This window comes from Pan troglodytes, chromosome 20, assembly GCF_028858775.2.
Source record: "Pan troglodytes isolate AG18354 chromosome 20, NHGRI_mPanTro3-v2.0_pri, whole genome shotgun sequence".
Taxonomy (NCBI): domain Eukaryota; kingdom Metazoa; phylum Chordata; class Mammalia; order Primates; family Hominidae; genus Pan; species Pan troglodytes.
The window spans coordinates 18,238,131-18,265,394 of NC_072418.2; the positions used below are offsets into that span (position 1 = coordinate 18,238,131).

The window sequence follows — 27,264 nt, forward strand, 5'->3', positions numbered from 1 at the left end:
TTTTAAGAGTTGGGGACTCGCTGTGTTGCCCAGGCTGGTCTCAAATCCCTGAGTGCAAGCAGTCCTCTTACTTTGGCCTCCCAAAGTGCTGGGATTATAGGTGTGAGCCACTGTGCCCAGCCATAAAGTTTCTTTGAAAGAGAACCTGGGCCAGGTGCGGTGGCTCATGCCTGTAATCCCAGCACTTTGGGAGGCTAAGGCGGGTGGATCACTTGAGGCCAGAAATTCAAGACCAACCTGGGCAACATGGTGAAACCCCGTCTCTACTAAAAATACAAAAATTAGCTGGGCGTATTGGTGTGTGCCTGTAATGCCAGCTGCTTGAGAGGCTGAGGCGTGAGAATTGCTTGAACCTGGGAGGCGGAGGTTGCAGTGAGCTGAGATTGTGCCACTGCACTCCAGCCTGGATGAAACAGCAAGACTCCATCAAAAAAGAAAGAGAACCTGTTAATTTAAAGAAACTAATCTAATCTAGAACATGAACCAAGAGTTATCATTAGCCCAATTTTGGGCCCTAAAGTCCAAAGGAAAAAATATTAAGTAAATGATATTATAAGGAGATAATGCACTTTTCTTTTCTTTCTTTTTTCTTTTTTTCTTTCTTTCTTTTTTTGAGATAGGCTCTCACACTGTGGCCCAGGCTGGAGTACAGTGGCATGATCACAGCTCACTACAGCCTCCTGAGTAGCTGAGACCACAGGTGTGTGCCATCATGCCCAGCTAATTTTTTAACTTTTGGTAGAGATGGGGTCTCTCTTTGTTGCCCAGGCTGGTCACGAACTCCTGGGCTCAAGTTATCCACCTGCTTCAGCCTCCCAAAGTGCTGGGATTACAGGTATGAGCCACCATGCCTGGCCTGCACCAGTTTTTTTTTGTTTGTTTGTTTGTTTTTTTTTTTTTAAGACAAGAGTCTCACTCTGTCACCCAGGCTAGAGTGTAGTGGTGCAATCTCATCTCACTGCAACCTCCGCCTGCCGGGTTCAAGCAATTCTCTTGCCTTGGCCTCCCAAGTAGCTGAGACTACAAGTGCACACCACCACACCCAGCTAATTTTTGTGTTTTCTAGTAAAGATGGGGTTTTGCTATGTTGGCCAGACTGATCTTGAACTCCTGACCTCAGACGATCGCCCATCTCAGCCTCCGCAAGTGCTGGGATTACAGGCGAGAGCCACCACACCTGTCCTGCAGCAGTTGTTTAAGTACAGAAATGGACCATAAAAACTGGCATATTGCTGTTGCCGTGAGTCCCCTTGGCTGTCCTGGCACCTTGCCTAGGTGCCCTTGGACCTCCACATAATTCATCAATTAAAGGCTTAATGCTGGGCCCAGCAGAGGGCCCAGTGCTAGTGCTGTTCTGAGCGGTCAGTGCTCAGATACTTTGCATCCTAAGTATTAGTACTGGCCGGGCACTGTGGCTCATGTTTGTAATCCCAGCACTTTGGGAGGCCGAGGTGGGTGGATCGCCTGAGGTCAGGCGTTTGAGACCAGCCTGGCCAACATGGAGAAACCCCGTCTCTACTAAAAATACAAAAATTAGCCTGGCGTGGTTGCGCATGCCTGTAATCCCAGCTACTCGGGAGGCTGAGGCAAGAAAATTGCTTGAACCTGCGAGGCTGAGGTTGCAGTGACCCGAGATGTGCCACTATGTTCTAGCCTGGGCAACAAGAGCGAAACTCGGTCTTAAAAAAAAAAAAAAGAAAGAAAAAGGAAAAGAAAAAAACAAAAAAACCACTAAGTATTAGTACTTCCCACCTGTGCATGGGACAACTGCAAATGGCAGAAGTTGGAGCAAGTCTAAAATCCTGGACTGGTTTCTTGCCCAGCTGCCCCTGAGAGAGAGAGAGAGAGAGAGAGAGTGTGTGTGTGTGTGTGTGTGTTTCGGGGAGGTGGTGCCATGGTGGCTCGGCCTCTAGTTATATCTCCATTCTCCCCAGGGACGATCTGACTCAGCTGCCCTTTACAACTATGTGCATTAAGGAGAGCCTGCGCCAGTACCCACCTGTCACTCTTGTCTCTCGCCAATGCACGGAGGACATCAAGCTCCCAGATGGGCGCATCATCCCCAAAGGTGCCTACCATGTTCCGCCTGCTGCTGGTCCACTGCCTCCAATGATGTAGCTGCTCTATTGTCCACAGGGGCCTGGCCATGCCTGCCCCAGGTGCACTATCCCTGCAGATGGGATAGCTCTCTGTGTGCCTGTTGCTTCTGGGGTGTTGGAGAAAACCCAGTTGTGTGTGCAGGGAGATAGAGCCGGGTGAGTCCAGGTGGAAAGGAAGGAGGCAGTGTCGCAGGGATGGGCCTGTGAGGGTGCAGTTGGGGAGGGTCAGTTTCATTCAGTTGCCAGTTACTCCCTGGAGACCAAGCCCTGTCTTGGTTGATACAGGGGACCCTGGCTCAGGTTTTGAGTATTGCCCTTTCTGGGGGAGATACAGCAGGGCACAGACATTCCCAGGCGTATGGAATCAGGAATGGGCTAAAGGGAGAGACAGGGGCTGGAGTAGCTCAAATATGGAGAGGAATGCAGGGAGGGCTGCCTGGAGGAGGGAATGTGGGAGGTGAGGCTTGGAGTGTGGAAGTGAAAGAGTGAGCATGTTTATGGAGTAGAGCCTCAGGATGCAGATTTTAAAAGGCCTTGAGTGCCAGGTGATGGCGCTTGAACTCAATCCTGGGGGCAGCAGGGAGCCAAGGTAGGTCTTTGAGCTGAAGAGGAGCAATGTCAGATCTGCGACTAAGAAGGATCCCTGTGTGGCCAGCTTGGCAGCCAGAAAGAAGATGATAGGTTCCTCTTAGGGAAAGGTGGGAAGAGTGGATGGGGCAGCAGAATTTTTTAGAGAAGGATGGACAGAAGGTGGTGGCAGATGGCTCATGGGAACATCATGGCTCTAGGGAGACCCAAGTTGGGGGATGTTTCTGGAGGAGGCCCTGGCTCCCCTTGGCCCCACTGATCCCATCTTTCCCCACAGGAATCATCTGCTTGGTCAGCATCTATGGAACCCACCACAACCCCACAGTGTGGCCTGACTCCAAGGTGAGTGCCTGCCCCAGTCCTCCCTGCCCTCAGGTCCTCCCCTCCCCTGCGCCCCAGGGAGCCAGAGAGCAGGGCTGGTTGCAGGGCCTGAGTGCGCACACCCCTCCCCACTCCGCATTTAGCCATTTATTCACCCACTCATTGTTAATTCATTAGGGCAGAAAATATTTATTGAGCACCTACTGTGTGCCAGAGTGTGTGCTGGGCTCTGAAAATAGAGGATGATACTGTCTTTGCCTTTACAGGGCTCACAGTGAAGTTTTGGGGAAGACAGTAAGCAAATAAATAAGATTTTGGGTATTGATACATGCACAAAAGAAAGAAAAACTGGGCCAGTTCCGGTTTACAGGTGCAGTGGCTCACACTTGTAATCCCAGCAATTTGAGAGGCTAAGGTGGGAGAATCGCTTGGGCCCAGGAGTTTGAGACCAGCCTGGGCAACACAGCGAGACCCCCATCTCTACCAAAAAGGAAAAAGTTGGCCCATTGTGGTGGCTTGTGTCTGTAATCCCAGTGCTTTGGGAGACCAAGATGGGAAGATTGTTTGAGGCCAGAAGTTCCAGCTCAGCCCAGCCTGGGCAACACAGTGAGACCCCATTTCTAAAAAAAAAAAAAGTTAGCCAGCCATGGTGATGCACACCTGCAGTGCCAGCCACTCGGGAGGCTGAGGCAGGAGGATCGCTTGGGCCCAGCAGTTTGAGGCTGCAATGAGCTATGGTTATTTATTTATTTATTTATTTATTTATTTGAGACTGGGTCTTGCTCTGTTGCCCAGGCTGGAGCGTGTGCAGTGGTGCGATCTTGGCTCACTGCAACTTCTACTTCCTGGGTTCAACAGATTCTCCTGCCTCAGCTTTCCGAGTAGTTGGGATTACAGGTGTGTGCCACCACGCCTGGCTAATTTTTTTGTATTTTTAGTAGAGATGGGGTTTCACCATGTTGGCCAGGCTGGTCTTGAACTCCTGAGCTCAGATGATCCATCTGCCTTGGCCTCCCAGAGTGCTGGGATTACAAGCGTGAGCCACCGCGCCCAGCCTGCAATGAGCTATGATCGCGCTTCTGCACTCCAGCCTGAGTGAGACTCTGACTCTAACAAACAAACAAACAAAGACAGACAAACAAACAACAAAAAAAGAAAAACAGGTGGAGGGGGCACTTTAGCTCGAGTGGTTATGAAAGGCCTTGCCGAGGAGATGTTTGAGCTGAGAACTTAGGGGATGAAGGATCAGGGAGAAGCCTGTTCTAGGCAGAGGAAACAGCAAGTGCAAAGGCCCTGAGGTGGAATCTCACTGGTGCGTGTGAACAACAGAAGGAGGCAGCTGTGGCTGCATTGCAGGAAGTGCAAGGTGGAATGGAAGAGGTGGCCCTGGGGTGCTCCCCATCCATCTTTACTGACCCCCAGAGGCTCAGGGAAGGGGGCCAGGCTGGGATGTCTGGGGCAGCCCCCAGACTCATCTCCAGGCTGTTCCTCCCTAGGTGTACAACCCCTACCGCTTTGACCCGGACAACCCACAGCAGCGCTCTCCACTGGCCTATGTGCCCTTCTCTGCAGGACCCAGGTAACCCCTCTATTTCCCCCAGTCCAAGCCAGCTGTGGAGGAACAGAGGCAGGGAAAGATCAGGAATGTGCCTCTCAGGAGCAGAGATCAGATGGCACCCAGGCGTCCTTTCTGAAGACCCAGCACCCTCTCCCTAATGCGCCAGCAGGCCCCCAAATCAGACTCTGCAATAGCATCCTGGGTATTGAGCACCAACGGTGTGTCAGGCCCTGAGTTCTGGGCTCCCACGCTCCCATTGGCTCTATGATGCCTTTGTCCCCGTTTTTACAGATGAAGGAACTGAGACTCAGAGGGGGCGCCATGTATCCAGGACACACAGCTAGTAAGAGGCTGTACCGGGATTCAGACACTCAACCCCAAGGTCACATTAATTGAGCGATTCGTGGGGTCTCACTTTAACCCTCACCCAGCGTGGGGTTTCACTTTAACCCTCACCCAGCCCAGGATGCTTGCTTCATTTTCAAAGGAGGCATGTGACGCCCGGGGACCAGTGCTCACACAGAAGCTGGGCCTGAGCCCTGTCCCCTCTTCCTCCAGGAATTGCATCGGACAGAGCTTCGCCATGGCCGAGTTGCGCGTGGTTGTGGCACTAACACTGCTACGTTTCCGCCTGAGCGTGGACCGAACGCGCAAGGTGCGGCGGAAGCCAGAGCTCATCCTGCGCACGGAGAACGGGCTCTGGCTCAAGGTGGAGCCGCTGCCTCCGCGGGCCTGAGCGTGGGCGCGCCCCTGCGGCTCCCGAGGGTCCAGGCCCCGCCCCCAAAGGACCAGGACTCGCCCCAAAGATCCCGAGGGCATAGGCCACCCCCCTCGAAGTTCAGGTTCAGCTCCTGGATGACCAGGCATCGCTGTTGAGCAGCCTGGTGGTACTGGCCACGCCCCTCAAGGCAAGGCTCCGCCCCTTAGGGGGCCTGATCCCGCCCCTTGAGGCTTAGGTCCCGCCCCCTGACTTCTCGCACCTGTCCTGTTTGAGGGACCAGGGTCGACCCTGCCCCCTTGGGCTCAGGCCCTGCCCTTCTGGATCAGGCCCCGCCCCCAGGATCCTACGGATTGAGGTCCTCAGGCCACGCCCCTGCAGATCCAGGTCTCCAGGCCTTGCCCACTGAGCCTTCAGAGGACCTAAGACCCACCTATGACTCAGGGCCCACCACCCCCCACCGCCCCCAACTGGCTGAACCCCTGGCAGGCTTCCAAACTGAGGAAAGCTGGAGCCTGACGTCAGAGCTTTTAACCCGGACATCACCCACCTGAGGCCCTCAGCTCATACGGGCAGACTGCTCAGGCGTGAGGCTGGATCGTAGGGTTCGAGGCTTCTTGCTTTTGTTGTTGTTTTGTAAACTCAGACCCTTGTAAGCCCCTTCCTTCCTCCCTTGCCCAAAGACCCTTTGCTGAGTGTTCTGTTTTTGCAGAATAAAAGCAAAGGATGCAGACCTACCCCACCCTCCACCCCTAGCTCAGCCAGACCCTTACACGTGGAGCCCCCAGCATGGGAATGAGGGGCTCTGCAACTGAGCAAAGCTGCGGGCTAGGAGGCTGGAAAGCCATTTATCCTAGGACATAAACTCAGATTTTGGGGGGCAGTTTGTGTGTTCATTTATTTCATCAACAGATCACATATTGTTTCCTGGCACTGCTTCAGAACCACAGGCAGGCCCTGTTTTCTGCCTTCTTAGGGGGTGGGGGACAGATGTTGAACAAATAATTCCAGGTGTAAAGGTTTATTTACAACCCAGGACAGGTGCTCCAAAGGAGAGGCCCCGGGTGCTGGATGAATATAGCAGAGGGATGGGGATGGGTCAGGGAGAGCTTCTCCGATGCTGGAATGGAAGTTGAGTGGGTGACAAGGGGAGGGAAGAGTATTCCAGGCAGAAGGAACAACATCTGAGAATACCCTGAGCTGAGGGAGAACAGAATGTGTTTGAGGAACTCACCAGGGGCCAGGTGGTTGGATCTGGGAAGTGGGGGCAGAATGAAGGAAGGGGCCAAATGCACAGGCTTTATGCTGAGGGCAATAGGGAGCCATGGAGAGTGTGTGAGCGGGATCAGGACAGGACATGGCCAGATCTAGGGCTGGCAGGGAGGTGACTTGCGGGGTTGGGACCCTGGGAAAGAGGGAAGCTGAGGTCCAGACAACAGGAAGGGCCAGGATTGGGGTGACTATCTAGCAGTGGGGGCTGAGGGGAGGGAGGCGGTAAGGGTGATGCTCAGGTATTTGGCTGAGGGAACTTGATGGTAGAGTAGTCCCTGATATGGGAATATAAAAGATGGGGGCCAGGCGTGATGGCTTACACCTGTAATCCCAGCACTTTGGGAGGCTGAGGCTGGAGGATTGCTTGAGACCAGGAGTTAGAGACCAGCCAGGGCAACACAGTGAGACCCCATTTCTACAAAAAATAAAAAATTAGCCAGGTGTGATGGTGCACATCTGTAATCCCAGCTACTTGGGAGGCTGAGGCAGGAGGATCACTTGAGCTGAGGAGTTTGAGGCTGCAGTGAGCTATGATCACACCACTGCACTCCAGCTGGGGCAACAGAGCAAGACCCTGTTCCAAAAACAAACAAACAAAAAAAGGTGGGCAATGACAATGTCAGCAATTTTATACATATAAAATGCTACACTAAAGGAAAATGATACTGCTATTATACCACATATATAATATATATATATGCAGTATATATACCATCATTATATATATAGTGGTGGTATAATAGTGGTATCATCTTCCTTTTAGGTAGCATTTGCCTGTAGACTATTTCCATCTAGGTCACTAAAGACAATAATATTAATTCAACAGGCCGGGTGCGGTGGCTCATGCCTGTAATCCCAGCACTTTGGGAGGCTGAGACAGGTGGATTACCTGAGGTTAGGAGTTTGAGACCAGCCTGGCCAACATGGTGAAACCCTGTCGCTACTAAAAATACAAAAATTAGCCACATTTGATGGCGGGCGCCTGTAATCCCAGCTACTCAGTAGGCTGAGGCAGGAGAATTGCTTGAACCTGGGAGGTGGAGGTTGCAGTGAGCCGAGATTCTGCCACTGCACTCCAGCCTGGGCGACAGAGTGAGATTCTGTCTTAAAAAAAAATTAATTAATTCATCAAATATTTCTTGGGCAATCTGCCGTGAGACAGGCACCGTTTGAGCCCTAGGTTCCCAGAGTTTACCTCTAGGGAGGAGACATGATAAATGATAAATAAGTAAAGAAATAAGTAAATTCACACAGGGCCTTTTTTGTGACTTTTTCTGTGACAGAAATGGGGAGTTCTGAGCAGAGGAGGGACAAGCTTTGTCATACGAACTTTTTTTTTTTTTTTTGAGACAGGGTCTTGCTTTGTTGCTCAGGCTGGTGTGCAGGGGTGCAACCATAGCTCACTGCAGCCTTGGCCTCCTTGGGCTCAAACGATCCTCCTGCCTCAGCCTCCTGAGTAGCTGGGACCACAGGCACACACCACCATGCCCAGCTAAGTTTTGTATTTGTTATCGAGACGGGGGTCTTACCATGTTGCCCAGGCTGGTCTTGAACTCCTGGTCTCAAGCGATCCTCCCACGTCAGCCTCCCAAAGTGCTGGAATTACAGGTGTGAGCCACCATGCCAGGACTTCCATAGGACTTTGTGTGCTCTGTTAAACAGAGACAGTGTGAGGCAAAGATGAGACTAGGCAGATCAGTTAGGGGTGACTGCATTCGTCCAGGTGAGACATGATGGTGGCTTCAACCAAGCCGGGGTCTTTAGATGTGATCAAGAGCAATTGGATTCCAAGGAGGAGAGACTGTTCACAAAGGCAGTGCTGTCAGGCTTGGTGGTGGATAAAACGTGAAGTTTGAAGGAAGTGGGGGACACTAGGTTTGGGCTTGAATATCTGGAAAAATGGAACTGCCATCAGCTGACGTGGGGAATGCTGAGTGGAGTAAGTTGTTTTGTGGGAGATGTCAGTATGTCAGTTTCGGTTCAGAGGAATTGGACATGTCAGTCGAATAAACGGTTCTCCAATTCAAGAGTTTTGGGTTGGGCATGTATATTTGGGAAGCCTTAGTATAAATATTTTATATATTTTTCCAAAAACCAGTGAAGCGATTTCAAATGGGGATGATTTTTCCTACCAGAGGACATTCGTTGTTGTTTGGAAACATTTTTGGTTGTCACAACCGGTGGTTACTATTCGCGTCTAGAGGGTAGGGACCCAGCACTCTGCTAGACATTCTACAAGACACAGGATACCTAGCTCAATAAAACAAGTAATTATCCAGTCCCAAAGGCAAGCAGTTCTGCTAATTAAAAACCATGAACCGGAGAACCAAAAAAAAAAAAAAAAAAAAAAACCAGAAGAAAAGAAAGCAAAACTTTAAGACTGGGTGAGATCTCATGTGTGCGTGTGTGTGCGCGCACGCGCGTGTTTGTGTGTGTGTGTGTGTGTGTGTGTATGGAGTAAGGGCTTAAGGGAGCCCTGGGGGTGGTCTCCAAAGTTAACCTAACGATTATGAGGCCAGGCGTGGTAGCTCACACCTGTAATCCCAGCACTTTGGGACGTCGGGGTGGGCGGATCAGTTGAGGCCAGGAGTTCCAGACCAGCCTGGCCAACATGGTGAAACTCCATCTCTACTTAAAATACAAAAAATTAGGGCAGGGCGCGGTGGCTGACTCCTGTAATCCCAGCACTTTGGGAGGCCGAGGCGGGCGGATCACGAGGTCAGGAGATTGAGACCATCCTGGCTAACACGGTGAAACACTGTCTCTACTAAAAATACAAAAAAAATCAGACGGGAGTGGTGGCACGCGCCTGTAGTCCCAGCTACTCGGTAGGGCGAGACAGGAGAATCTCTTGAACCCGGGAGACGGAGGTTGCAGTGAGCCGAGATCGCGCCACTGCACTCCAGCTTGGGCGACAAAGCGAGACTCGGTCTCAAAAATAAATAAATAAGTAAAATAAAATAAAAATAAAAAATTAGCCCGACGTGGCGTGCATCTGTAGTCCCACCTACTCGGGAAGCTGAGACAGGAGAATCGCTTGAGCCCGGGAGGCAGATGTTGCAGTGAGCCAAGATAGTGCCGCTGCACTCCAGCCTGGGTGACAGAGCGAGACTCTGCCTGAAAAACAAAAAAACAAAAACAAAAACAAAACTTTTTTTTTTTTGATTGAGTGCTTCCTGTGTGCTCTTCCCATATATTCCCATTTAATCCTCATACTGACTTGTAAGATCACTTTTTATTATTCCGTTTAACAGAGGTAGAAACTGAGCCCCCGAATGAAGTGACTTACCCAAGATCATTCGGTGCGGCCTCAGCGCTGGCGCTGAGTCCTCTTCTGCCCCACCCCTCAGGCTCCCAGTCCTGGTCTAGGTCCCTACCCACGTAGCGTAGAAGGGGGCGTCGACGGGGGTTGGGCTAGAGTTGGGGCGTGGAGGAGATGAGCTAAAGCGGGGCTGGCTGTGCGAGGGGCAGTAGCAGCGGCGTGTGTCCTGGGGCGCCCCCCGGTGGCCTGTGCTGGGGTCGTCGGCCGGGATCCCCTGTCCGACGTACTCCGGGGCTGAATGGGAAACAGACAGTCCCAGACCCTACGTGAGCCACCCGGATCTTGCAGGTGTTGCCTCTCCTACACCCCCGTCCCAACCGAGGGTCTCCAAGAGCGCATCCTTTGCCAAACATCTCCTGGGCCCTTTTCGGCGCAACCTCACCATCCACTAGCAAACAAAGTTAGCCTTGAGATCCGACATATGTGGGCTCAATCTAGGCTCTTCCTTCCTAGGGGCGGCCTTGGGCACGTGACTGTCCCTCTCTGCACCTCGGCTTTTTCTTGTCATGCGAATAGTCCGGTATCATCATGCTTGTAATGCACACTGAGTTTCCGCCAAGGGCCACGAGGGTGAATAAATGAGAATGAGAAGGGGAGGAGTAAGGTCCCTGGGTCCCCGGAGCCCTGTTACACGTACTGCAAGTGTAATTCTCAAAACACCGAAGTCTGGTCCTGTCGCTGGCGGCTGTGGGACCTCCTTCCTCCTGAGTGTGAAGAACGCTCCCTCTGCTGGACAATTTGGAGACAACAGGTACTAAGGCATCCATTCTCTATTCGTTCAATTTTGTGTCCGTGCACGTTTGAGCGTGCATGTGTGACCGCGTATGTGTTTGGGTGCATTTGGGTAACTGTGTGTGCATGTGTTGTAGTGTGCACACGAGTGTGTGTAAACGTGTATGTGTCGGTGTGACTGTGTGTGCGCATATGGGTGGGTGTGTTGGAAGGAGAGGAGAGGAGAACTCCACTCACTGAGTCACTGTAACTATCCACACACACCAGGCTGTGTTCCTGCTCATGGCTGGAGCCACTGTCAGAGCCCTTGCCTCTGTCCCCAGGTCTGACCTGTGCGGTGCAGGCAGGACATTCTGGAGAAATCATGCCCTTGGAGGAAGCTGTCAGTAATGACTGGTGGGTATTGGTGGATAAATACCCCAGCTCCCTCTCTCTGGGGGTGAAGACTCCCTTGTTCTGGGAGGTGCATGTTCTATTCTGTCTCCCTGAGATACTAGGCAGGGCTGAGCCCTAGCTACCCACAGTGGAAACTTCCTCAATAAAGGTCCCTTTAACTGCTGCTGCCTTCCCTTCCCCATCCCTCTTCTCCATTGCCCTAATTGTGTTTCCAGGGATCACCTCCCAAAGAAACAACAGGCAGTTGAACTCTTGTCTTATGGTCACCCTCCTGATAGAGGATTTGCACTCAACTCCTTGTATTAAGGTCTAGTTCCAGGGAACCCAAATTAAGACACACATGTGTGCTGGCTCCTCCAATCCCCAGAAGCCTATCAGTGTGCACTTTTTTTTACCAACGATGAATGTGAGGCTCAGAGAGAGCAAATCACTTGCCCAAGGTCACACGGCAGTGAGGGAGTGGCAGAGCCTGGCTTTGACTATGGGCTGTCTGACCACAAGCTGGGTGCTCACTCCTCTCCTGACAGCCTCCTCCCTCCTCAAGGACATGGAAGGAGCAGGGAATAAGTTATAAGTGTAAAATTTGAAAGGGAAATTCTTCTGCTTTCTGCTTCTGCTTCCTACCTCTGGCCAGCAGTTTGGTGTGCTCTTTTTTCAGTTTTTAAAAATTAAAAAACGTTCATATATATGAACATTTTCCAATGTATATAAAAGCATTTACGCACACGTTACCAGTTTTTTTTTGTTTATTAAAAATTTTTTTTTTTTTGGAGACAGGGTCTCACTCTGTCACCCAGGCTGGAGAGCAGTGGCATGATCTCGGCTCACTGCAACCTCTGCCTCCTGGGTTCAAGCGATTCTACTGCCTCAGCTTCCTGAGTAGCTGGGATTACAGGCGCACCACCATGCCTGGCTAATTTTTTTTTGTTATTTTTAGTAGATATGAGGTTTCACCATGCTGGCCAGGTTGGTCTTGAACTCCTGACCTCAAATGATCCACCCACCTTGGCCTCCCAAAGTGCTGGGATTACGGGGGTGAGCCACCGCACCCGGCCTTTTTTTTTTTTTTTGATGCAGGGTATTGCTCTGTTGCCTAGGCTGGAGTGCAGTGGCTCAATCTCAACTCATTGCAACCTCTGTCTCCTGGGGTCAAGCAATCCTCCCACCACCACATCCAGATGCTTTTTTTTGTATTTTCTGTAGAGATGGGGTTTTACCATGTTGCCCAGGCTGATCTGGAACTCCTGGATTCAAGTGATCCGCCTATGTTGGCCCCCCGAACTGTTGTGATTACAGGCCTGAGTCACTGCACCCAGTCCATTATCAGTTTTTTGATGACTCCAAACTTGTTGGGAAATATATCTGTTTCAATTATCTATTACTGCATATTGAACTACCAGGAAACTTAGTAGGTTAAAACAATATACAGGCCAAGCTTGGTGGCTCACGCCTGTAATCCCAGCACTTTGGGAGGCCGAGGCTGGTGGATCACCTGAGGTTGGGAGTTCGAGACCAGCCTGACCAACACGGAGAAACCCCCTCTCTACTAAAAATACAAAGTTAGCCGGGCGCGGTGGCGTGAGCCTGTAATCCCAGCTACTTGGGAGGCTGAGGCAGGAGAATCGCTTGAACTAGGGAGGCAGAGGTTGCGGAGAGCCAAGATCACACCATTGCACTCCAGCCTGGGAAACAAGAGCGAAACTCCATCTCAAAAAAAAAAAATAAAATAAAAAAGATATACAATTTTTTTTTTTTTTTGGTATGTGTGTATGAACTCCTACCTGTATCAGAATATATACAACTTCTACTTTGCTCACAAGTTTATAATTTGGGCAGGGCTCAGCCAGGATGGCTTTCTCAGTCCTACACAGCATCAGTGTGGGCAGCTCATTTGAGGCTGGAAGAGATACTTTGAGGTGGCTCACTCTCATGGCTGGCAATTTGGTGCTTCCTATTTGCTGGGGGTCTCAGTTTCTGTCACATGAGGGCTCTCCACGGGGATGCGTGTGCTTCCTTTTTACATGACAGCTGGGTCCAAGGTGTCTATTTCAATGGGCCTAGAAGGAAGCTATAAGGCTTCTTATGACCTAGGCCCTGAAGTCCTAGAAGACACAGAGACAGCCCAGATTCAAGGAGTGGGGAATTAGACTTCACCTCTGTATCAGTTAAGGTCCTTCAGAGAAACAGAATCAATAAAATCAATCAATCAACCAACCAAGCAATATTTATATATTTATTTTAAGATATATCTGGGTTGGGCGTGGTGGCTCATGTCTGTAATCCCAGTAGTTTGAGAGGCTGAGGTGGGCGGATTGCTTGAGCCCAGGAGTTGGAGGCCAGCCTGGGCAACATGGCGAATACTCACCTCTACAAAATTACAAAAATTAGCTCAGCATGGTGGCATGCACTTTTAGTTCCAGCTACTTGGGAGGCTGAGGTAGGAGGATCGCTTGAGTGCGAGAGGTCAAGGCTGCAGTGAGCCGTGATCACGCCACTGCACTCCAGCCTGGGTGACAGTAAGATCCTGTCTCAAAAAAAAAAAAAAGTTATATCATATATTTATCTTAAGTCATATTTTTAACACCTTAAGATATGTATATATATAGATAGATAGATAGATAACTACAACTATATATATATAAATTCATTTTAAGACATATATCTGGCTGGTCACGGTGGCTCAGGGCTGTAATCCCAGCATTTTGGGAGGCCGAAGTGGGTGGATCACCTGAGGTCAGGAGTTTGAGACCAGCCTGGCCAACATGGTGAAACCCTGTCTCTACTAAAAATACAAAAATTAGCTGGGTGTGGTGGTGGAAGCCTGTAATCCCAACTACTCGGGAGGCTGAGGCATGAGAATAGCTTGAACCCAGGAGGCGGAGGTTGCAGTGAGCCGAGATTATGCCATTGCACTCGAGCCTGGGCAATGAGAGTGAAACTCCGTCTCAAAAAAAAAAAAAAAAAAAAGACATACATCTTTAAGGAATTTGACTCATGCTGTTATAGGCTGGCAAGTCGGTAATCTATAGCTGCAGCAGGTCACCAGGCTGGAAACTCAGGCAGGAGCTGATGCTGTAGTCTCAAGGCAAAATTTCTCATTTTCTGAAAAACTCAGTTTTTGTTCTAAGGTCTCTCAACTGACAGGATGAGGCTCATTCACCTAATCCAGGGTAATCTCTTTTACTTAGTCCACAGATTGTCTGTAATCCCAGCACTTTGTGAGACTGAGGTTCGAGGATCTCTTGAGCCCAGGAGTTTGAGACCAGCCTGGACAACATAGGGAGATCTCATCTCTACAAAAAATAGAAAAATTAGTTGGGCATGGTGGCACATGCCTGCGGCCTTCCAGCTACTTGGGAGGCTGAGGTGGGAGGATCGCTTGAGCGCAGGGGGTCGAGGTTGCCGTGAGCTATGATTGCGCCACTGCACTCCAGCCTGGGCAACAGAGAGAGAACTTGTCTCAAAAAAAGAAGCCCACATTGTAGATGGTAATTATATCCACAAAACACCTTCACAGCAACACCGGGTTTAGTGTCTGACTTAATAACTGGTACTACAGCTGAGCCAAGTTGATGTAAAACACTAGCCGTCACAGCCTCTCAATGGGGAGGTAGCAAAGAGTTTGCTGCCAGTTTTAATCTAGTGCATAGGGAGAGAAGGGGCAGCAAATGACCTATTTTTATGACACCACACTTCCCAAGGGTCCACTCTCCAAGTCTCCCTTCTGAGGCTTGGAGTGGTCGATGGTGGTCGGCTAGTTTTGTTTTGTTTTGTTGTTTTCAAGATGGAGTCTTACTCTGTTGCCCAGGCTGGAGTGCAGTGGTACGATCTTGGCTTATTGCAACCTGTGCCTCCCAGGTCCAAGCGATTCTCCTGCCTCAGCTTCCCAAGTAGCTGGCACTACAGGTGTGCACCACCATGCTAATTTTTGTATTTTTAGTAGAGACAGGGTTTCACCATGTTGGCCAGGCTGGTCTTGAACTTCTGACCTCAGGTGATCTGCCTGCCTCGGCCTCTCAAAGTGCTGGGATTACGGGCGTGAGCCACAATGCCCTGACCATTTTATTTTTTCTTTTATTTTCTTTCTTATTTCTTCTTCTTCTTTTTTTTTTTTTTTTTTGAGACAGGGTATTGCTCTGTTATCCAGGCTGGAGTGCAGTGATGCGATCTCACCTCACTGCAATCTTTGCCTCCTGGGTTCAAGTGATTCTTGTGCTTCAGCCTCCTGGATAGCCAGGATTACAGGTGCATGCCACCACGCCTGGCTAATGTTTGTTGTGTTTTTAGTAGAGACAGGGTTTCGCCATGTTGGCCAGGGTGGTCTCAAACTCCTGACCTCAAGCGATCCACCTGCCTTGGACTCTCAATGTGCTGGGATTGCAGGCGTGAGCCACCGCACCTGGCCAAAATACATAATACATTAAAAAAATAAAGTTTATTGAAAAAGAAGAAGAGAGGAAATCATTGAGTAACATCGAGTAACATGCTCTGGTGGTGGTTCCTAGCTCTTGTGTGATCTCTGAACTTTTCCAAAGTTCCCTTCTAGGATTTCTGTCTCCCAATCCAGTTCATCTGGTCTTCTGTCACCCGGGCTGCAAATGTGGCAGTTACAGCTATACCTGCTGGTCCTGCCCTCAATATGGACTAAGGGGCTTGTTGGGTTTGCAATTCTTCTTCTTCATCATCTTTTTTATTTTTATTTATTTATTTTTTTGAGATAGGGTTTCACTCTGTCACCAGGCTGGAATGCAGAGGTGCAATCCTAGCTCATTGCAACCTCAACCTCCTGAGTTCAAGGGATCCTCCCACCCCAGCCTCCCAAGTAGCTGTGACCACAGGCATGTGCCACAACACCTGGCTAATTCTTTGTATTTATATATGTATATATATATATATATATTTTTTTTTATTATTTACTTTTTCAGAGATAGGGTCTCGCTGTGTTGCTGGTCTCGAACTCCTGGGGTGAAACGATCCACCTGTCTTGGCCTCTCGAAGTGTTGGGACTGCAAGCACGAGCCACTGTGCCTGGCTGGGTTTTGAGTTCTTGAGAGTGTTAAATGAAACTTCAACACTGGCTTCTGGTGTGAGTGTTGGGTGAGATTTCATCAGTCACCACATGGGTCTCCAGTGCACCCTGCTTCTCCTGCATCTCTTGGTTGCAGGCACCCCTCTAGCCCTGATTATCTCAGTGCATTTGAAGATGGAAGTGAGAATGAACATGTGTGTCCCACCTGGTGCTGGGTCTTTATACAGTGGCCCTTATGCAGAGCCCACTCCTTTATGTCATTCAGGTTCCTGCTCAAAGGTCTCCTCTTGGGACATCCCTGCCTGATCACCGAGTCCAGAACAGCCCCCTCAGTCACTATCTAGCTTGTCTCATTCTGTTTATTTCCCATAAGAGAAGTGGCATGTCACCATCTCCACCATGCACTATTGGTTAAGCAACTTGAGTATCTTGGGACCTCAGCCTCCCAAGTAGCTGGGACCACAGGCATGTGCCACCACACCTGGCTAATTTTTTTGTATTTTTGTATTTTTTTTGCAGAGATGAGGTCTCACTGTCACCCAGGCACTATAGGTTAAGCAACCAATAGTGCGTGGTGGAGGTGGTGACATGCCACTTCTGTTCTCAATCCCAGGCCAGTCCAGATTCAAGGGGAAAGAAATTAAGCTCTCCCTCTTGCTGAAGACAGTGACAAAGACTTTGCGGCTATCACCTTTAAGGGGTCTGGGTTAGAATCTGAGATTCTGCATTTCCAAGATGCTGCTGGTCCGAGGACCACATCTTGAGTATCCACTTCTTATAGCTCATGGCTAGAAAAGTCCCTTTCTTCCCTAAATATTTAATGAGCACCTACTATGTGCCAGGATTCATTTTCACCCATGCTAATGTTTAATTACTTCATTGTGTGGCTGGAGCAAGTTTCGGCACCTCTCTGTTTTTAATTTTCCCCCTCCCTCTTCTCCCCAGACCTAGCTGGGCACCTACCCTGTTGCCTCCCACCTACTCCAGGGGGCCCTGGCCTTGCCCCTGGCTCGTCTGTGGGGTGGACCAGGTGGAGCCACCCCAGTAGAGAAGGAGGAGAATCTGTACATCTCAGCTTGCTGGCAGCTCCAGGGCCCTCCAACATGCTCTAGGACCTGAAGCTGGATCAGGCAGGGCTACATGGTATGTAGTTAGCTCTTAGTGGGGGAAGGAAATTTTGGACATCTCTCCAACATTCGATCAATTACAGGAGGAATACCTATCCTGATTTTCTCATTCAGCAGCTCCATCCTTCAAACTTACTCTCATCTTGGGGCTGGGCTTGAGGGCTCACGCCTGTAATCCCAGCACTGTGGGAGGCCGAGGTGGGCAGATCATGAGGTCAGGAGTTCAAGACCAGCCTGGTAAACATGGTGAAACCCTGTCTCTACTAAAAATACAAAAATTAGCCAGGCGTTATGGCGGGTGCCAGTAATCCCGGCTACTTGGGAGGCTGAGGCAGAAGAATAGCTTGAACCTGGAGGTGGAGCTTGCAGTGAGCTGAGATCATGCCACTGCACTCTAGCTTTGGCAACAGAGCAAGACTCCACCTCAAAAACAAACAAAAAACGAAAAAAACCCAAACACCAAGAAAACAGAAAACCCAACTCACCCTCATCTTAGCGCCTGAGGGCTAAGAACACCCAATAGGGGATTTCAGGACAGTATCTGAACAAGATGTGCCCCTTTAAGGCCAACATCCCATTTCCCAGATAGGAAGACCCAGTCCCGGAGACCCAGCACTGCCCTCAGTCAGAGCAAGGACGGGGCAGAATGAGGACTCCACTCAGAGTCCCTCGGCTCTGCCCACCCACGCCTGCCCCCTGTCCGCCCACAGCCCCTCTCACTCTTGCCCCCTATGCCTCACACCCCACCTTCTACACTGAATAATTCTTCCCATTATAGTGATTCCAGAGTCAGCTACTTAAGAGTCTTGGCCAGGCGTGGTGACTCACGCCTGTAATCCCAGCATTATGGGAGGCCGAGGCGAGTGGATTGCCTGAGGTCAGGAGTTCAAGACCAGCTGACCAAAATGGCGAAACCCCGTCTCTACTAAAAATACAAAAATTAGTTGGGTGTGGTGGTGGGCACCTGTAATCCTAGCTACCTGGGAGGCTGAGGCAGAAGAATAGCTTGAACCTGGAGGCGGAGCTTGCAGTGAGCTGAGTTCATGCCACCTCACTCCAGCCTGGGCAACAGAGCGAGACTCTGTCTCAAAAACAAAACAAAATAAAACAAACACCAAAAAAAATGAAAAAACCCCACTCACCCTCATCTTAGTGGCTGAGGGCTGAGAACACCCAATAGGGGATTTCAGGACAGTATCTGGACAAGATGTGCCCCTTTAAGGCCAACATCCCATTTCCCAGATAGGAAGACTTGAGCCCAGGAGACCCAGCACTGCCCACAGTCAGAGCAAGGACGGGGCACAACGAGGACTCCACCCAGCGTCCCTTGGCTCTGCCCTCCTATGCCTGACCCTGTCCGCTCATGGCCCCTCTCACTCTTGCCCCCTGTGCCTCCCACCCCACCTTCTAGACTGAGTAAGTCTTCCCATTATAGAGATCCTAGAGTCAGCTACTTAAAGGTCTTGGCTGGGCACGGTGGCTCACGCCTGTAATCCTAAAACTTTGGGAGGCTGAGGCGGGTGGATCGCCTGAGGTCAGGAGTTCAAGACCATCCTGGCTAACAGGGTGAAATCCGTCTCTACTAAAAATACAAAAAAATTAGCCAGGCGTGGTGGTGGGCACCTGTAGTTCCAGCTACTTGGGAGGCTGAGGCAAGAGAATGGCGTGAACCTGGGAGGCGGAGCTTGCAGTGAGCCGAGATCACGCCACTGCACTCCAGCCTGGGTGACAGAGCGAGAATCCGCCTCCAAAAAGAAAAGAAAAGAAAAAAAGAAGAGTCTTGATGAGTTTCACTTGCTGCTGAAGGCTTCTTTCCTTTCTATCTAGTCTCCTAATCCTCACTGCTGTGCATGCAAATAAATCTGTTTTGCATTAATTAAAACAAAACCGACCACAGCTGCCTGGTTTACTCTTCCAGTTCTCCTCTTAATCCCCAGAATCTGACCTGGGTAATCCTTAGCGAGGCTGGATTCTTTGTTCTTTGTTCCTGCTCCTAGCCGTCATGTGTCACCTCAGCCCTGGGCTGGCTGGAGGCAGGACTTGAATTTCTGCCAGGTTGTGCAGTCAGAGGCCAGAGACTCCCTTCTCCAAGTCTCCTAATTCTGCACCAAGAAATGGTGCATGGTGTCCTCCCAGCCCACTTGTGGGAGATGTTTGGGTGCAAGGCTTGGCCTGCCTGGTTCTCCTTGCCTGACGCCTGAATTCCGAACCTCATGATTTACGTGGCCTTGGAAGGGCAGGGGCAGCTGTAAACTTGGGGTCCCAGAGTCACCTTGGCCCCAGGTTCAAGCAGGAGATACTGAAGGCTGAAGATCCAGTTTCCACTCTGAACTGTGACACTGACTTGGTTCCTCTCTGCACCCAGCTGATACTGCCTGCAGGTTTTGGCCAGCTGCCCAGGCAGGGAGGAGGCAGCCAGGCCTATGGCCTACGGGGATTGGCTGCCCCTGACTGCCCAGCCTAGCCCAGCCTTGCCTAGGTGAGGGGCCAGGGACAAAGAAGCCCCAGGAGGAGGTAAGAGGAAGTTGTGGGGGACAAGCTGCTCCTGACAGAAGGTGCCAGGCTGGAACTGTCGGGGCTGGAGGGTCCTGGTCTGGGAGAGGGAGGGGCACTGCCCAAGGCTGGGGTGGCTCCAGGGAGCTGGTCCTGGTGGGGCTGATGGGTTCCTGGTAACTGAAACCAAGCCCCTGACAACCTGCAGTGATTCAGGCTGGGCCTTTCAGGACTCTAATCAGCCTTCCTCTCTCTCTTTCTCTCTCCCCTCTCTCTTCTTTACTCTCTTCTCTCTCCGCCTCTTCTCCTGGCTGTACCTGGGTTTCCCTCTCTGCTTTCAGCCCTTGTTTTCTCATCTCTGAGCTCTCCCTGCCTCCAGCACCTCCCATCCCTGCCCCTGTCCAATGTCCCCGAAGCTCCCCGGGCTCTTTTTCTGGGCCTCAGGACCTCACCCTCCATCCCGTGTGCCCTGCAGGATGTCGCTGCTGAGCCTGTCCTGGCTGGGCCTCGGGCCGGTGGCAGCATCCCCAAGGCTGCTCCTGCTGCTGTTCGGGGCCTCCTGGCTCCTGGCCCGTGTCCTGGCCTGGACCTACGCCTTCTATGACAACTGCCCCCGCCTCCGGTGTTTCCAGCAGCCTCCAAAACGGAACTGCTTTTGGGGTCACCTGAGCCTGGTGAGTGTGGCAGCATGACGGGTCTGGGGTCTCAGGGTGGGTGGACTTCTAGAGGGGCGGGAATGGGGCTCAGGGAGCTGGATATTGAGGGTGGGTTGGGGTCTGGGACATCAGAGGAGTGAGGGAGGCCGAGGGGAGCCCCTATTTCCTCACTGCCCCAACCGGATTCATTCCTCCTCTCTGTCCACTCCATGGCCCCAGGCCTTTTTCTTTCTCTCTCTTCCCCACCCTAAGCCTGCTTTGGCTCAAGTTCCTACTTGTCTTCCCCACATTAATGCATCGTTGTATCCTTGTTCTACTGGGGGCTTCTAGGGTGGACTGCACAGAGCAGGTACTCCCTGGCTGCCCATGTTTTTTTTTTTTTTTTTGAGACAGGGTCTCGCTCTATCACCCAGGCTGGAGTGCAGTGGTGCAATCATAGCTCACTGCAGCCTTGACCTCCTGGGCTCAACCAATCCTCCCATCTCAGCCTCCCCAGTAGCTGGGACTACAGGCGTGCACCACCAGACCTGCTAGTTTTTTTTTTTTTTTGTAGAGACAGGGTCTCACTATGTTGCCCAGAGTGGTCTCAAACTCCTGGCCTCAAGCAATCCTCCCATCTCTGCCTCCCAAAGTGTTGGGATTATAGGCATGAACCACTGCATTTAGCTCAGTCCACAATCCTTATCACTGGACTTGAGGTCTCCTCAGGGGGAGAGTCCAGAGTCCACTCTCTGCCTGGCCCATCTCTGTGGGCCTCAGGCTGGTGTCTACTCCTCTCTGGGCTGCTGCCTCCCCATAAGATTTGCTATTTCTCCCTACCGCACCCACAGGGCACAGCTGGGCCAGAGGAAAGATGTGGCTGGTTTCTCCCTCCGTGTCTTTAATCAGGCACTTTTTTTTCTTATATTTCCCTCCACCCCTGAGATATGTCAACGGGCCCCATTGCTCAGTTTGGATAACAGTTGACTACTTTTCCTTTCAGAAGAGATCATTCTGGCCTCTGCCCTAACAGCCAAATTCCCTGGGAGGAGATTCCTCATCTCCCTCATCCTAGCCTCCCCTTTTCTCCATGCTGTGTTGGCCCTCTACTGCCAGAATCATACCTTGGGTTGGTCATTATCTGTAAGGGCGCCACTCCAATGCCATTGATTCAAATGTTGCCTTCTCTGACCACAATCCCCTCTCTCCTTCCAGCTTTTTCTGTTCACTATCTCTCAACCCTTTTTTTTTTTTTTTTTTGAGATGTCGTCTCGTTCTACCACCAAGGCTGGAGTGCAGTGGCGTGATCTCAGCTCACTGCAATCTCCGCCTCCCAGGTTCACGTGATTCTCTTGCCTCAGCCTCCCAAGTAGCTGGGATTATAGGCGCCCACCATCACGCCCGGCTAATTTTTATATTTTTAGTAGAGATGAGGTTTCATCATGTTGTCCAGGCTGGTCTCAAACTCTTGACCTCAAGTGGTCTGCCCACGTTGACCTCCCAAAGTGCTGGCATGAGCCACTGCACCTGGCCCACTGCTTCTCATCTTACCCCCTGTTGGGACTTCCAGTTCTCTCTACACCCCAGTCTAGCAGCTTCTTCCAGTCCTTCCTAGGCATAGTTCCTATTATTTGCTCATGGGCTGGTTTCTGGCCAATGGGACTTTCTTTCCTGGCCATTTGGAAGACCTTTGCCTTGGATGAGCTCAATCGCCCATGTTCTGTCTTTATTTTTCATTTTTTATAGAGACAGGGTCTCACTATGTTGCCCAGGCTGGTCTTGAACTCCTGGGTTCAAGCAATCCACCTGCCTCAGCCTCCTAAAGTGCTGGGATTACAGGCATGAGCCATGGTGTCTGGCCACCCATGTTCTCTTATTTCTTCTCTACAACAATATTAGAGAAGATCACAAAGCAGGTCAGATGGGTGATATGTAAATTCCCTCCCACCCACCTCCTGTGCACCTCATTCTGCACCCAGACCTTCAGCCTGCTTGCTCTGCTGTCCACTCAAAGACAGAGTTTCCTCCACTCACTCCCTTTGTTTCTCTGATCGCCCCTCACCTGCTCTCCACCCCATCCTGCTGTCTTGAGGTGACCGTGACCCTCAAGCCCCCAAATCCCATGGACACCTCCCAGCCCCAACTCATCTACCTCCCAGCAGCTCTCTGAATTTGTGACTACTCAGTCATTCCCAGTACCTCCTTTTTTCTTGGTTCCAGGACGTTGCCATTCCCTCGTCTCCTCTGACCTTCGTGTGCCCCCGTGTCTCTGCTGTTGGCTCCTCACTATGGGGAGATCCCCCATGGTCCTAGTCATTCCTCCCTCTTGCCTCTCTCCTGAGGTCACCTCCTTACCCAGGGCTCCAGCTTCTAAATTGACCATCAGTTCCCTCTAGAAGTGAGCTCTGAGTTTGCCTCTCCTGAGCTGGAGGTCATTGCTTCTCTCCTCTCGGGGAGGGGGTGGTCTCAGAAACACTTCCATTCCAATCGGTTTGAATCTGAACTCATGGCCCCCCTCCCTACACTGTCCCCCATTTTGGTCTAGTCCTTCAGTTTCCCAGACCCCACGCTTTGGGGTCTCCTGATGTTCTCTTTCTCTCATCTGCACATCCTGTCCCTCAGCATGTCTGCTGGTGCTGCCTGGCACAATCTCTCCTCCGTCAATTCCTTCTCTGAGTCCTCCTGCCTCCCCTGGCTCCATCCCTTGCCACCTCTCTCCTGGACGCCTCCCACAGGCTCCTCCCTGGTCTCCCTGTTGCCGTGCCCAATCCTTTCCTCCACTCTCTCCTCAGCCCTGGACAGACTTTTTCCTTCTTTCCTTCCTTCCTTCCTCTTTCTTTCTTTCTTTTCTTTCTTTCTTTTTCTTTCTTCTTTCTTTTCTTTCTCTTTCTTTCTTTCTTTTTCTGTCTAAAAAAGGAAACCATTTATAAAAATTACAGACAAAAGCACACAAATTACACTACAAATCCATTAGAGATACTATCAATTGGCTAACAGGCAAAAGTTTTGCCTACACAGTTTGAATAAATAGAGACAGAGATTGTTGACAAATTTAAGAAAATCGATGCAATCTCATAATCAATAAAGACAATTCCAGATGTTACTTTTTATTTTATTTTTTTATTTTTTTGAGACAGGGTTTCATTGTGCCGTCCAGGCTGGAGTGCAGTGGCATGATCTCAGCTCACTGCAAACTCCATCTCCTGGGTTCAAATGATCCTCCTGCCTCAGCCTCCCTAGTAGCTGGGACTACAGGCATGTACCACCATGCCCGGCTAATTTTTGTATGTATATATATGGTTTTTTTCGGAGACAGAGTCTTGCTCTGTCACCAAGGCTGGAGTGCAGTGGCATGATCTCGGCTCTCTGCAACCTCTGCCTTCCGGATTCAAGTGATTCTCCTGCCTCAGCCTCCGGAGTAGCTAGGATTACAGGCGCCTGCCACCACACCCAGCTATGTTTTTGTATTTTTAGTAGGGACGGGGTTTCACTATGTTGGCCAGGCTGATCTTAACTCCTGACCTCGTGGCTGTCCCGTGGCGGCCTCCCAAAGTGCTGGGATTACAAGCTTGAGCCACCACTCCTGGCCGCTTTATCTTTTAGAAAATATTTTATTTCATTTTTATGCTATACCTTTGTAATAGATCATAATATCTGGTAAATTGGATTTATCTTCTTCAATCTTTTATTTTAATTTTATCTTAACATTTTTTTTTTGAGAGATGGGATCTCACTTTATAGCCCAGGCTGGAGTGCATTGGCATGATCATAGCTCACTGCAGCCTCGAACTCCTGGGCGCAAGGGATCCTCACACCTCAGCCTCCTGAGTAGCTGGGACCACAGGCATGCACCACCATGCCTGGTGGATCTTTTATTCTTAAATTGACCTAGCTTTTGATGAACTTTAATTTTTCCAATTAGAATAAGATGGTTAAGTTCCTACAAAATAAAATGCTAGATTTTTTATTGAATTGCTTTGAATATGTTGATTAATTTAGAAAGAAATGAGACTTTTATAATGTTAAGTCATCTCATTGTAGAGTGTTGAGGGGATTTTATTGAAACAATTTGGTAATCTTTATAGAGATTTTCCCCTCATCTTTGTTAGTATATTCTATTATTAATTTGAGACAGGGTCTTGCTCTGTCACCCAGGCTGGAGTGCAGTGGCATGATCTCCGCTCACTGCAACCTCCACCTCCCAGATTCAAGTGATTCTTGTGCCTCAGCCTCTTGAGTAGCTGGGATTACAGGTGCAAGCCACCACACCCGGCTAATTTTTGTATTGTTAATAGAGACGGAGTTTTGCTATGTTGGCCAGGGTGGTCTTGAACTCTTGACCTCAAGTAATCAACCCGCCTCAGCTTTCCAAAGTGCTAGAATTACAGGCATAAGCCACAGCACCTGGCCTCATCATATATTTTTAAACATTTTTTAAATGCAAATAGGTTAACACTTTTAAGGAGACCCTCTATATGTTGTGTTTTGCTTAGAAATGCTTCTAAAAATACCATATCAAGTTTTCTAATACTTTTGCGACTTTGGTTTTCTCATGCTTAAATCCTTGATTCTTCTGGAATTCATTTTGTTATCGGATTTAGGGTCAGAGGGAGGTTGGAATTGCCTTTGCAAAAATTATAACTGAGGACATAATGACAGTGAAAGAGATCAGACCTAATCGACTCCATCTTGCTTGTAACCTTTAAGCTGTCTTTCTTCATTCCTGGGCATAGGCTGAACTAACTTTGGGAAGGAATTCAGTTCTTGGTTTGAGTCTGAAACCAAACTGATAATAGCCCTTGCCCGAAAACACCCCCTGTCTTGATAAATCGGCTCTTTCTAGGCAGCGGGCAAGGTGAATTCATTGGGCGGTTACAAGTTGGTTCGAGGGTCTCTCTGGACTGCAGGAGGGCTGTGTTTGCCCCCTGGATAATTGTTGGGTGTTACCTTAGGGATGACCTGGCCCAGTTGCCCTTCCTGACCATGTGCCTGAAGGAGAGCCTGCGGCTGCATTCCCCAGTCTCCAGGATCCACCGCTGCTGCCCCCAGGACGCGGTGCTCCCGGATGGCCGGGTCATCCCCAAAGGTGCCCACAGTTGGGCAGGCGGGGAGGGCTTTGGGCAGGGCGGAGGTCCCATCATGTGGTGGAGTCCTTGTCCTGACTGCACCTCCTCCCCGACAGGGAACACTTGCACCACCAGCATCTTTGGGATCCATCACAACCCTTCAGTCTGGCCGGACCCTGAGGTGCTACCCCTTCCCCCTTCTCCATCCCGGGGCCTGGTAGGGGGAGGAGTCTTTTCCCAGGGAAGCAGATACTCCCTCTCTACTCCACCCACATCTGTACTTTTTTTTTGTTTTGTTTTTTGAGACGAAGTTTTGCTCTTGTTGCCCAGGCTGGAGTGCAATGGAGCGATCTCGGCTCACTGCAACCTCTGCCTCCCGGGTTCAAGCGATTCTCCTGCCTCAGCCTCCCTAGTAGCTGGGATTACAGGCATGTGCCACCACGCCCGGCTAATTTTGTGTTTTCAGCAGAGACGGGGTTTCTCCATGTTGGTCAGGTTGATCTCGAACTCCCAACCTCAGGAGTTTCGCCCCTCAGCCTCCCAAAGTGCTGGGATTACAGGCGTGAGTCACCGTGCCCGGCTTCACATCTGTCTTATATGCGGGTGGCTGGGTGTCCTGAGACCCCCACCCAACAGCCCTAACTTGCCCACCCACCAGGTCTATGACCCCTTTCGCTTCGACCCAGAAAATCTCCAGAAGACATCACCTCTGGCTTTTATTCCCTTCTCAGCAGGGCCCAGGTGAGGCTAAGGGGCTTCTGAGGCGGGCATGGGGTGAGGGTGCCACAGGTGGAGGCAAGGTCTGACTTGTGGGGCCACGTGTTTCAGGGAGTCGAGGGTTTTAATAAGATCCCAGGAAAAGGGGGTGTGTGTCCTCAGACTTCCCCACTCCTACGTCTGCTGGTCTGGGGGCTGGAGTCTAAGCCAGGCTCGGAGGATATGCAAGCCCACATGGGGGTCCCAGGCACAGAGTCCCTCTCTCTGCCCCTCAATCGGATCTGGGTGGGGTTGGGAGTCCCAGACGAGGTTCCCGGCGCGATGGGGCCGGGATGGGGGTCCTGGGCACAGTCAGAGTCCCCACCCCCTCCCCCGGGAACTGCATCGGCCAGACGTTCGCCATGGCTGAGATGAAGGTGGTCCTGGCGCTCACGCTGCTGCGCTTCCGCGTCCTGCCGGACCACGCGGAGCCCCGCAGGAAGTTGGAGCTGATCGTGCGCGCGGAGGATGGACTTTGGCTACGGGTGGAGCCCCTGAGCGCGGATCTGCAGTGACCCACCACTGTCAGGTCTCAGAGCCACCCGCGCCCTCCTCAGGCACCTTTGCAGATTCCGGGGAATCAATCTGTGCCTGAGTCCCACAGACAGCCAGCAGGGGGCGTCGGAGAACTGCAGGGATCCAGGGCCTGGCGAGGGTAAGGCGCAGTGTTTCTGAGCCAAGACCCTGACAGCCTCTCTGGTTGAGCACAGTGGCCCCGTGCTGAGGGCGGGTTGTCCCAGAGCGCAGGTGGGGACAGTATCCTGTGGGCGATAGGGAGCCATGGCGGGTGTTTGAGCAGGAGAGGGACCAGGGTTGAGGAGGCACCTATGGGGCAGGTTTGAGGCTCTGAGTCACTGAGGAAAACCAGAGCGGCACTACATCCCCGCCCCTCGATCTCAATTCTCATCTCCTAATACATCCAGTTGTTTTTTTTCCTCTCACCTCAGGGTTCTTCACTGTTTTCATTGTTCTTAAACGACTGCACTTATTAAACAATAATAAGCCTGGTTGTTTTACAGTGTGTCTGATCATTGAAAGTACCTGTATTTATTACAGTGACTGTCATTTTTGTCATGGGGTCAGTGTTTCGGTTATCTTTGCCTGGTATTGGCTGCCATATTTGCATATTTGAAATAATATTCGTAGGATTTA

The 27,264-nt window shown here is 50.7% G+C and overlaps 2 protein-coding genes across 2 annotated transcripts in view; both read left to right on the top strand.

Annotated features, from left to right (window-relative positions):
- Positions 1-6,167, top strand: part of CYP4F22 (cytochrome P450 family 4 subfamily F member 22) — a 28,617-nt gene extending 22,450 nt beyond the window's left edge. The window contains exons 10-13 of the mRNA XM_009434919.4: positions 1,935-2,068; positions 2,965-3,029; positions 4,505-4,587; positions 5,125-6,167. Of these exons, the coding sequence (XP_009433194.1) occupies positions 1,935-2,068; positions 2,965-3,029; positions 4,505-4,587; positions 5,125-5,302 (460 nt within the window). The 3' untranslated portion in view covers positions 5,303-6,167. The remainder of the gene's footprint in view (positions 1-1,934; positions 2,069-2,964; positions 3,030-4,504; positions 4,588-5,124) is intronic.
- A 13,418-nt stretch (positions 6,168-19,585) lies between these two features.
- On the top strand, positions 19,586-27,002 carry LOC134809084 (cytochrome P450 4F12-like). The gene is made up of 7 exons (XM_063801280.1): positions 19,586-19,641; positions 20,131-20,329; positions 22,511-22,596; positions 25,243-25,376; positions 25,473-25,537; positions 26,015-26,097; positions 26,429-27,002. Exons 1-7 carry the CDS (start codon positions 19,586-19,588, stop codon positions 26,625-26,627), a joined length of 822 nt encoding a protein of 273 aa, XP_063657350.1. The 3' UTR covers positions 26,628-27,002.
- Positions 27,003-27,264: the final 262 nt, after the last annotated feature.

Excerpts from the sequence above, each read along its gene's own strand:
- LOC134809084 (XM_063801280.1), top strand. The coding sequence starts at position 19,586 with ATGGCCTACGGGGATTGGCTGCCCCTGACTGCCCAGCCTAGCCCAGCC. Across the intron at positions 19,642-20,130 it reads CCTAGCCCAGCCTTGCCTAG|GATGTCGCTGCTGAGCCTGT; the intron begins GTGAGGGGCCAG and ends TGTGCCCTGCAG. Across the intron at positions 25,538-26,014 it reads CAGTCTGGCCGGACCCTGAG|GTCTATGACCCCTTTCGCTT; the intron begins GTGCTACCCCTT and ends CCCACCCACCAG.